Source organism: Podarcis erhardii, assembly GCF_964252035.2.
Source record: "Podarcis erhardii genome assembly, chromosome: 13".
Taxonomy (NCBI): domain Eukaryota; kingdom Metazoa; phylum Chordata; class Lepidosauria; order Squamata; family Lacertidae; genus Podarcis; species Podarcis erhardii.
The window spans coordinates 16,570,870-16,581,268 of NC_138502.1; the positions used below are offsets into that span (position 1 = coordinate 16,570,870).

Here is a 10,399-nt window from a genome sequence, read left to right on the forward strand (position 1 = left end):
AGAGAAAGGGGGAGATAAAATTGGGGGGGTGGAACAAAGGGGTGTGAAGAAACCCAATAACCTGCTTTCTCTTTGTGCCTCGCAGAAGGGGCAGTGGCTCAAGGTAGTGATTGTATGTTTAAGGTGGGATGTGCCACATGTTTAAAAGCTGCCCAGAAGAGATCTTTTTATATGCCCATTGTTTTTGCCCATGGAGTTTTCTTGGCAGGGATACTGGAGTGGCTTGCCGGTTCCTGCTCCAGGTGGATCACGCTTAGTCAACACTCTCTTGGGAAATATGTTGGGAAAGATGGAGGGCACAAGGGGAAGGGGACCACAGAGGACAAGATGGTTGGACAGTGTTCTCAAAGCTACAAACATGAGTTTGACCAAACTGCGGGAGGCAGTGGAAGACAGGAGTGCCTGGCATGCTCTGGCCCATGGGGTCACGAAGAGTCAGACACGACTAAACAACAGAAGAGATCTTCCCCCAGTACTACTTGGGTGACTAGAGGGAATGTAGATTTATGTGTACATTGAAATTAGCTTCTCCTACTAGAGTTCAGCAGCAAACAGTGCTGTCTCCAGATGTTGAATTACAACTCACAGCAGCCCTGGCCAGTCTGGCAGCTACCCCGACTCGAGGGTTTTTCTAATGTTCCCCCTTCACAGTTGGTGCTTCTATTCCAGTGCTTATTCGGGCTTCTAACTGAGACTTTGGCCTGCATTGCCTAGGACACACGTTCACACATATACAAAAGTATAGACTAATTTTTTAAAAAATGGATGGAAGCTTATTTCCATGCCTTTTTTGTCACGAACTTTAGCATGCATGCAGATGTCTTCCCCTACAGAGGGGTGTTCTTGTTACTGCCTCCAGGTCCTTGAGCCGTTTTGGTGGAAGGATGACACTGCTACTACTTCCTGTGGAGACTCATGAACACAAAGCACCAGATGTTCTGCGTCCTTTATTGCCCAGAATCCATTTCAAAACACAGTAGATATTGACACATATCCTGCACAATAGATACTGACAGGCTCTGGCCTATACCAATTTCCTTGAGGAAAACGAAGATGAATAGGGAGAGGTGAGGTCTTGGAAGGGGGCGGGGGTGAAAATAGGCAGAACTTGTTATCCAACTGCCATTGTACATAACGGTCCCAAGGCAGGCAACTGATTGATTGCATAGCTGGTGGAGCAGCCTCTGGCCTAGCCCTAATCTAGAAAACGAGAGTGATAAGGTGAGCGTATTACTGAAGCCCACATGCCAAAGTCTTCCTCAGCCTAATCCTGATGACTGTACATTGACCAGAACGTGTCCACGCCCCAGGCCAGGGTATGAATTCAATAAATAATATGTTGCATCGAGCAAGAAGAAAATTATGTATATTCCTCTTGAGGAAAATTGATTCTGACAGCATTCCTCTCTTGATACCTACCACAGGATAACATGCTTTCCCTGACAGCATTGCTACTGCTATTGTCTCATTGCAGTGTCTGGTAATATCACGCTTGCACGACACCTCACTGTGGTTCCCAGACCCTCTTTCTTGCCAGTTGCGGGTTAAACTGAGAGTTGTAGCCCCGTTTTCTTTCATCTGTTTCCTCCTCCTGGAGTGGGAGAGTGCCTGCCCTTTGGGCTAGAAGGCTCTCAGCACGAGCTCGCTCTGCCTTCTCGCGGCGCAACCTCTCCTGGCGCAGTTGCTCCAATGCTGAGGAAGGGGCAGGCCTGAAATGGAAACAAAAGGGTTTAAGAAGAGGAGTGGGGAACCCTTTTCAGCCCAGAGGCTTTATTGGCAGAGGGCATTCTGGTGGAAGGCAGGCCCAGAGACAAAAGCAAAAAATATGAAATATATGAAAAACAGTAGACTAGCTTCTTTACACTTACATATCCTCCTCTATCCTCCATCTGAGGCAGCAAAAAATACCAGCGTTTAAGGGTGCAAAACGGAGCTGGTGAGAGGGATGCAGCCTGGAAAGTCTCAAGAGCCAAACAAAGCCCCAGAAGGCTGAGTTTACGCCTGGGGCTGAGGTTCCGCATGCCTGGGTTAAAAACGGAAGTGTAGATGGGACCCTGCAAATGTCTGTAATCCTCACCATCCTGCCTACAGGAATCCTTTGTTTTGTGCTCTTGTCCTGCTGTTTTGGGAGGCGACAGAAGCTATTGCCAATAAAATGTAGGGGAGGGGACGCAAGTTTAGGGGTAGCACTGAGGTTCAGCAACATCTGTCAGGCCAAAGGTTCCCCACACCTGCCCTATATTCTCCGTTCAACACCTGACAACAGGGCACTGCATGACCAGTAGGGGGCAATACTTAAAGGCTGAACTTCCAGTTCCCCTCCACCACCTTTCCAGGGCCAATATCCCACCCTGCAACAGAGCAGGAGTCAGTTTTATTACTTTGACAAATTACTGATAAGTCTTTTATCTCTGAGAGTTGGGTTATTTGAAGCAGCACAAAAACAGGAAAACAACCCCTCACACTCATTGACCTATTTCTTAAGACCTGGCTGTAACTGCTGCTCTGTAAACCTCCCCTTTATACAAAAGAGCATTTTCCTCTTTTCAGAGCAGCCACCTACAGATGGGAGGTGCTACCTGAAATGCACACCTTGCATTTCCCACATGTGTGGCTTCCCTCCCCCGCCCCTCCTAAGGGTGGGTGTTTGTTGTCTGGGGCGTCCGGCCTCAGCCAGCAGGAAGGAGCAGCAGTGTCCTGTGCTGTGGCCTAGGCTGCTAAAGGGATGCACCTGAAAGCCAGAGTTCCTCCACTTCCTTTTTGCTCCCGCTTGTCTTTCTTCCCATCTTTCTTGTGGGATCCCTTCTTCTTCCACAAGTGCCTTTCCATCTCGGCCAGGGGATCCAACTTCCCTTTCAGCTTCTCATCTTTGGCGACGGCCTCACTGCGTTCTGGCAGCTCCTGGTACCAGGGACGACTCGTCTGGGCCTCTGCTGAACTCTGGCCCAAGTACGTGAGGATACCCAGAGCTTTTTCCCGACGCTCCTGGGAGGAGTGAAATAACCCAAAGCAGTGTTAGTCGAAGCACTGTTAATGCTGCCTGTGCGAGATTGCTCCATGGACTGTCAACTTACATCCCTATTCCCCCTTTAACAAAATTCAGACCATCTATATTGGGGAAGCCAAAGGTGCTGCTTAACTATAACTCCCATCATCCCCGACCATTGGCCATGCTAAGGCTGATGGGAGTTGAAGTCCCAACAACATATGGAGGGGGTTGTATTGGCTATCCCCAACCCAGATACTACTCTATCCACTTAGCTTCAACAATGTTACAGCATTGGATGCTCCCAGACCATTCACTGGCCCTCACTGCAGTATATTCTTTTCCTTCCAGTGAGTATTTACCAGGCAGTAACAGATTACAATGAAGGCTAACCCAAAAGGATGGAAGCTAGAAGCCTATATTTTCTGGAAGGGTGAGTACTTCGAGCACAAAGGACATGGCAAACCAGGGCTATATATATATGACAGGCACGTGGGAACAGATACCCCCAAAATAAACTTCTTTGCCAGATAAAGAAACCCCTGAATATTTATGCTACTAGCCCTCCACATTTTGCCCTTGCACAGCCAGAGGGTAGCAAGAACCCAAACCACCCCACACAAACTCTGCCAGAGTTATTTTCTGCAAGTGGGGCAAAGGAGTTCATGTTGCACCCTGGCTGGGTTGGAGCCCTTTAGACCACCAAGTTTGCAGCTGGTGAAAAGAAAGCCTCCACAACAAGCTCCCCTCCTCCCATTACCTTCTCTTGCCTCTTCTCCTCCTCATATTCTTTGTTGCCACTTTCTTCCAACTCTTGAAAGAGATTTAGATGGCGTGAGGGCCTTTCTGAGCCTAAAGCGAGGATGTCCGAACTGCTGTCATCACCTCCTGGAGCTGACAGGCGTGCTTTCTTGCGTAGGAATTCAGTCCGGGCCTAGGATCAAAGGAGAAGAATTTACCCAAGGTGCAACTCCCTGCCCTCCCTGCCTGCATAGTTACCTTACTGTGGCACATTTCTCTGCTGCGATAGCCAACCTGCCCTTTCCTTCCCAGTCTCTTACTCTCTAAAAGCCTGTGGCTTATTGCAAGATAGCCACTTTGCAGTCAAATTAACAATAAATCTATTCTATTACTGGATACAGGAGTTATGACAGAATAAGACTGGGACAAAGCAAAAATGTTAAGTGTGTGCATGTATTGGGGAACCACTAAGCCCACCACTTTTAAACTCATGTATTTTCACAAAGAACTGGGTGGGCAGAAGTCAAGAGCAAGTGTTATAAACAAAAAAAGCAGCAGCAATGGTATATATACAATACGAACACAAGAGCAGCAACACAAATTCTTGTGGCATTTTAAGACTATCAGGTTTATTGTGACAAACGTTTCTGTGGACTACGGCCCATTAAATCTGATGTATGAAATGTTATCCATAGTTGGCAGAGTAGCATATATGTACACACTCCTGGGTATAGAAAAATATATATAATATTTTATGAAATGCAAGAGGTATCTTATGTCTGGAACACTTCTGTTCCGTGCTCAAATGTATACAGGATCAAGCACAGTGACATTCACAACAATGGTAACTGGTGGTTAACTATTTAATATAGCAAGTTTTGGAAATAGTGTGTATGAATTCAGGTGCTTCATTATACTTGACTTTTATATGTTTGCCTCCCCCCCCCAATTAAAACTATTTAATTTAATTCAACAAAATTGATGAACTTGATCCAGTGATACCAGCTTTTTAACACCTGATAGTCCTTTTTGCTCTGCGAAGTAATTGCACTGCCCTCCACCAGTGGCCAGTATTGCCCACTTTGGGAACCACTGGTTTACACCTAAAAAGGTTTAGCCATTTCATTGATACTACTGGAATATTATCACATTAGGTCACACACTTGATACGTTTCTTCTTAAACTGTAGGTATAGCAGTCTTAATTTTGTGGATGAAGTTGTTGCTCCTGTGTTAAACATGAATGTGGTTGCAACAGATTGCATTTGGGCTAGAGGGCATCATCCCCCAGTCAATCGCCACACTTAGGTCTTCACTGTTTCCCAAGTTTGATGATTCTGAGAAGTGGCAGCTGAGCTAGTCTCAAAGTCCTTCCCCCTTTCCCCCTCTATTTGTGTCTGGATGCTCCAACCTGTTCCACTCTCAAATCATCCAGTGGCAACAGGGAGGTGAGTTTCCTGACCTCCCAACAGAGAGAGAAGATGGTCCAGCTTCACATTTCGGTCTTAAGTTGGCTGGAAGAGGTAAAGATTGATGATGGTCTGCCCGTGTTGGATGCTTGAGTTTCTGCTTCTATTCAGAGGCCACTGCCTTTCTTCACTGCTTCGTTGATATGAGGTCTCAGCACCGACAGAGAGATGAGAATTGCTTCCTCAGTCCTGATGATGCGGCTGCCCTTCCCTGGACAGGTATTCAAATAAAAGTCAAACAAGGTGCTTGGATCTGTGACCTCCAGGTTCAGGTCCAGGTCCATGCTTGCCTCCAGGCCTTGCAAGCCTCCGAAAACTATCAAAGCATGTCTGAAAGGAGGCAGTGTTGCCTGGTCCACAGAGGTCCCTTGCTCAGAGGTTCCAATGGAGAGATTGTAGCCTTCTTTATACAGGGACTCAGCAAAGACAACACTCAGACAGGATGCCAAGCAGACACTGTAGCCCCAGTAGAGCCCAGAAGCAGTTCGAAGCTGGTGTGGTGAAACGACCATCCCCTTCTGTGTTTGGCTCTCTGGATTTTTCTATGGGTTGAGACGCACTGTAACATGAAGGCCTGCCTCCAGCTGCTTATCAATCTGTACCTTCTTTTGCATTCCACAGTTCACAAAGGATCCCTGGCCAGGCTTGGTGGGTCATGACAAAGCCACTCCTTCCCAATACTCCAATTCCTCACCTATCTACACGTGGTGGGGGCTATCTAAGGGGTTTAAGAGCCCTGCAAACTGGAGGTCCTGGTGTTTGGGGGGGAAAAGACTTCCTAATGTATTGGGGACATTCCAGGTACTGCAGAATCCGGGCCAGCTGCACACAGGCCTGACCTCTCTTCTTGATCCCTTCAAATTCACCTTCCACTGTCTTTGCATCCTCCCCCTGCTCATCAAACACCACAATCTCGTCCATGCAGAAGATGATGCAAATCCTGGCGATCTGCCTAGCAAGGTATGTCCGCAACTCTGCCGACTGGGTGTTGCTGAGAATGGAGCCCGGAAGGGCGACGCTGACTGTGTAGTTGCATCCTTTATCTTCAATAGGCTCTGCCTCCTCTTTCTGTTTCCCTGCCACTTCCTGCATCATCTTCTTCTCCAGTCTCCTTAACAGCTTCAGCTCCTTCCATTTCTTCTTCTCCTTCTTCTTTTCCTGCTTCCATTTGCGCCAGTCCATTGTCCTGTCTTCTCCCACCCGTAAGTGCTTCGCCTGGCTTTTCTCCGCCATGTTCCACTCGCCCAACCACCATCCTCATATGTTTGCCTTTTGACATCAATTTAAGCTGGTAGAGTAGATGCCTAAAGTACGCGCACGCGCATTGGAGACGTCGCAGACTAGAAAACTGCGCACGCGCAAATCTTCGCGCATGCGCCTTGGCGACAACGTACCTCCTGTTCAGCGAGTAGTGCTCGGGCCTCCTTCTTCTGCCGCTGCGCTTCGGCCTCCGCCTCGTCCCGCCGCACCTTGGCCACGTTGTCTTTGTTCCTCACGTGCCATGACTTCTTGGGAAGAATGTTCATTTTGGCTCTTGCTGTTTCTTTCCGAAGCTTCCGCCCTCCTCCCTCCCAGCTTCCGTTTCCGGTGTCAGTCTATTCTATTCAGGAGTCTAGTCCTGCCCTCTGCTTTTGATTGGTGGGGTGCTCGCGGCGTTTCTGTACGTGCCCCTTGCGTCATCTCGCGCCGCTCTTACAATCTGACGGAATGTTGAGTTTGTACTTTGTTCTGATTGGCTCGTGCTCCTTTGGTTCCGCGGCTTGATTGGTGCAGAGTCACACACGTTCGTTTCCGTGACGGCGCCTGAGAATTTATTAGGCTCTGCGTCACTGCATCTAAATCAAACCCCCGATTTCCCGGGAGGTGCTCCGTTCTTGCGACACATTGTTACAAGTCTTCTTCCAGTAATAGCTTCTATTGCACGTGTGCCCAGATTACATCAGAAACGGAAAATGACCCCCGTTTTAGTCTCCGACATAAACCGACTACCGCTTATTCTCAGTAGTAGTCCTCATACTGTATATTCGAAACAGTCATTTCCCTCTTGCCTCAACACACATTGCATAAAGCTACACTTTTTGAGACGTTTTCAGTTATGTGTTATACTGTACTTGAATCCATCAATTGCATGTGAGGCCCTGTGTAGTTATAGGAGGAGGAATTTATTTCTTATACTCTGCCCATCTGACTGTGCTACCCCAGCTGCTCCGGGCAGCTTCCAACAAAATATAAAGGGACAAAACCAAACATCAAACATTAAAAACTTCCAGAAACACGGCTGCTTTCAGATGTCTACAAAAATGCATATTTTTTTTAAAAGTCTTTGATATCTGATGAGAGGCCCTTCCACAGGGTGGGTGCACCTACCAAGCAGGCAGTTCCCCTACTTCAGCCACAGTTGTGTCCTCAGCACCAGTATTCCAAAGCCACTCACCATTCATCAAATACATTAAGAAAACACAGGTGAACTCATAATAACTACATAATGGTAAACAAATAAATTTCAACATGTCCCAACTCTTCCTGAACTAATGTGCAAAGTCTCCTTTCTTAGTAGGCTGTCACCCAATTAAGAAATTGCATAAAATTTTATTGAATATGCATAACATTTACATATAACGAAACACTGTTCCGGGGGGGGGGGCACATATTTTTTTTAGATATTAGGAACACAGGAAGCTGCCTTCTTCCAAGTCAGACTCCAAGTTAGTCTAGTGAGTCTGTACTGACTGAACTGTAGCTTTTCAGGTAGGGTTGCCCTATGTCCAACAACTTTGCCAACTTTTCCGTCCAAATTTTCACTGCTTGAAATATGACAACCCTATTTCCAGGATTTAAGGCAAGACCACACCATCGATCCATCTACCTGGTAATGTCTACACTGTCTGTCAGTTGCTTTCCATGTTTTAAGGCCAGGCTCTTCCCCAGTCCTACCCAGAGATGCCAGGAATTGAACCTCAGATATTTTGCATCTACCACTGAGCTATGGTTCTCTGGTTCATTGCAGCACTGAAGTCTAATTCCCAACAGGTGTTTGTTTCTTGTGTCAGTTACATATCTAGCAGCATTTCACTTCAAAGCTGGGTCAAGGATCTGTGTACATGAGACCATTCTGGCACCCATAAAACATAGCAATACATTTGTCGTAGAGCAAAATTGGTCAGAGTCCTGTCTATGAAGAATGGTGAAAAAGCCAGGGGATCCAGCATGGAAGAACAGAGCTGATGGAATCTGCAGAATTAATACTGCCAAAATCAGTGATATCCTAACATTCTTTCTGATGAGAAAAGGAGATCTCTCATTATGCATCCATTTGCTTCACTGGCTCAGCTCAGAGATCTGTTTCACCAGGAAAAGTTTGTCCTGACCCTCCTGAGGAACAGAAAGAGAAAATTAAAAACAATGCATTTATCTCATCATCTCTCCTATACTGCACTGAGTGAAGGAGTCCATATAACCACTAACATTATTCATAATTTGATCTTCCTTTTTAATAAAAAATGAGATCTGCCTTTCTTCTAAGAGGGAGAAGAAATAAAATTCCTCCCTCAACTTTGGAAATGGTGGTGAGAGGATGCTACTAGGTTTTCTTCCCTCCCTCCCTCCCTCTATTTTGGATGGAGTTCACCTACCACAATTTCTCTCCCCCCCCCATCTCTCCCCCCCCCCTCAACACACAACCAGGATAGTGACGGGATATCTTTAAAGAAACTGCTGAACAGCAAGTTAGATTATTCTAGCATCACACTGGTTATTGTGGCTGGCAGCAGAGGTTTCCTCCTGATACTGGCAGGAGACAGTGAGGTGAGTCCTAAAAACATACACCTCAAGTGTCAAAAGCCAGAGTAAGTGTGTGCAGTGGTTGTAGAAGAGGACCAGTGAGGAGCATGGCTTGGGGAAGAGACTTGAGGGCCAGAGAGAGGCTTGAAGGGCTGCATTTGACAGATATTTTTCACCTCTGATCTATGCACGTGTAAACTTTATGCAAAGCAGTGTCTTCTCTTTGACTGATGCTTAAGTGTCTATTCCCAGCCTACTATCAGAGAAGGCAGAGACTGAATCTCTCCCACTGAACTTTTTTGGTGGCCACTGATAACAGAATTAACAGAGAGGAAATTATCTCAGTTTCCAAAACATGTATTAATGTGTGCACCACACTGTTAATCTCTTCCTCCTCTGAGTCTGGCAATTTGAACCCTTCGGCACTGGATTTGCCCCTTGTATACAACACCCAGAGGAAAATTTATATCGCCAATTCTTAATTGGCTTCCAGGTCAATCCCCACAGGAAGTGACAGTGGAACTCATAGCAGATAAACATCTATATATTACACACCAGGTAGCCAAATTTGCTCTGGCAGCCAAGAAGCTCCGTTCCAGCTATGTGAATGCACTCCAATCTTAAATTTTTATGTTGTAAATGTCTTTTGATGTTGTAAACTGCTACAGATTACATTTTATGATTTTAGATCAAAGTTTCCTTTTATTCTCTGTCGTCCATTGTAAAGGCCTTTGGCTATATAGAATAAAATTGATTGAGAGTGGATTGCACTACCCACCCATTCTTTAACTGTGACCCTTGTCAGATGTGGACAATGTGGGATCCTCCAGATATTGTTGGACCACAACTCCCATCATCCCTCACCATTGACCATGCTGGATGGGGAAGGTGGGAGTTGCAGTCCAAACCACCTAAAAAGCATCACACTGGCTACGCCAAACTGTTAGTAACCACTTACCAAACGGAGCTGCCATTTAAGGCCTTTGACCACAGAGCTGTAGGAGTCAGCCAGTGCCTTGAGGAAGAACATGAGGATGCTAGGAAGGTTTAAAAAGAAAAAAGACAGATGAGAGGAGACAGGTGGTAATGGCACTGGAGTTCCCCTGAGACTATACAGGTGAAAGACAGCACACAATAGCCTCTGCCATCATGGGACCACTGCACTGTGAGGCTGCTCCCTCCATATCCCAAAAAGAAGAATAGCAAGGAGGGGGTCAACCAGAGAAGGAGCAACCATAGAGAGCTTGCTTCCCCACACAGCAAAAGAACCCCAAAGAACTTTTTAACTTAAAACTAGCACCTGTGTTGGGTTTTTTCCTCCTCCCTCCCAATATTATTTCCTTTTGTGCTGTGCTCTTTAGATTGTAAACCTGAGGGGAGGGGCCATCTTACTAGTGATCATTGTAAACTGCCACGCTGAGTGT

The 10,399-nt window shown here is 46.4% G+C and overlaps 3 protein-coding genes across 3 annotated transcripts in view; all 3 read right to left on the reverse strand.

Moving 5' to 3' along the window:
- Positions 1–931: 931 nt before the first annotated feature.
- LENG1 (leukocyte receptor cluster member 1) lies at positions 932–6,791 on the reverse strand. The gene is made up of 4 exons (XM_081837494.1): positions 6,590–6,791; positions 3,747–3,920; positions 2,732–2,985; positions 932–1,709 (listed from the first exon to the last, which is right to left on the reverse strand). The coding sequence occupies exons 1-4, from the start codon at positions 6,719–6,721 to the stop codon at positions 1,505–1,507; spliced, it is 765 nt and encodes a 254-aa protein (XP_081693620.1). The 5' UTR covers positions 6,722–6,791; the 3' UTR covers positions 932–1,504.
- On the reverse strand, positions 3,927–6,583 carry SPOUT1 (SPOUT domain containing methyltransferase 1). The gene is given in 5 exon segments (XM_081837453.1): positions 3,927–5,737; positions 5,741–5,848; positions 5,852–5,893; positions 5,897–5,965; positions 5,967–6,583. Coding segments are annotated over 5 exon segments (1,116 nt in total). The 5' UTR covers positions 6,429–6,583; the 3' UTR covers positions 3,927–5,302.
- A 735-nt stretch (positions 6,792–7,526) lies between the features above and the next one.
- The window catches only part of TMC4 (transmembrane channel like 4), a 17,732-nt gene continuing 14,859 nt past the window's right edge, over positions 7,527–10,399 (reverse strand). Inside the window, 2 exon segments of the mRNA XM_081836680.1 lie at positions 7,527–8,567; positions 9,934–10,084. Coding sequence (XP_081692806.1) covers positions 8,514–8,567; positions 9,934–10,084 — 205 coding nt within the window. The 3' untranslated portion in view covers positions 7,527–8,513.

What these genes read in the sequence shown, in the direction of transcription:
- LENG1 (XM_081837494.1), bottom strand. Translation starts at nt 6,721, where the DNA reads ATGAACATTCTTCCCAAGAAGTCATGGCACGTGAGGAACAAAGACAAC. An exon ending in AGGAGAAGAGGCAAGAGAAG is followed by an intron (nt 2,986 to 3,746) that starts GTAATGGGAGGA and finishes CACTCCTCCCAG; the next exon opens with GAGCGTCGGGAAAAAGCTCT. An exon ending in GGAGGAACTCTGGCTTTCAG is followed by an intron (nt 1,710 to 2,731) that starts GTGCATCCCTTT and finishes TTTCCATTTCAG; the next exon opens with GCCTGCCCCTTCCTCAGCAT.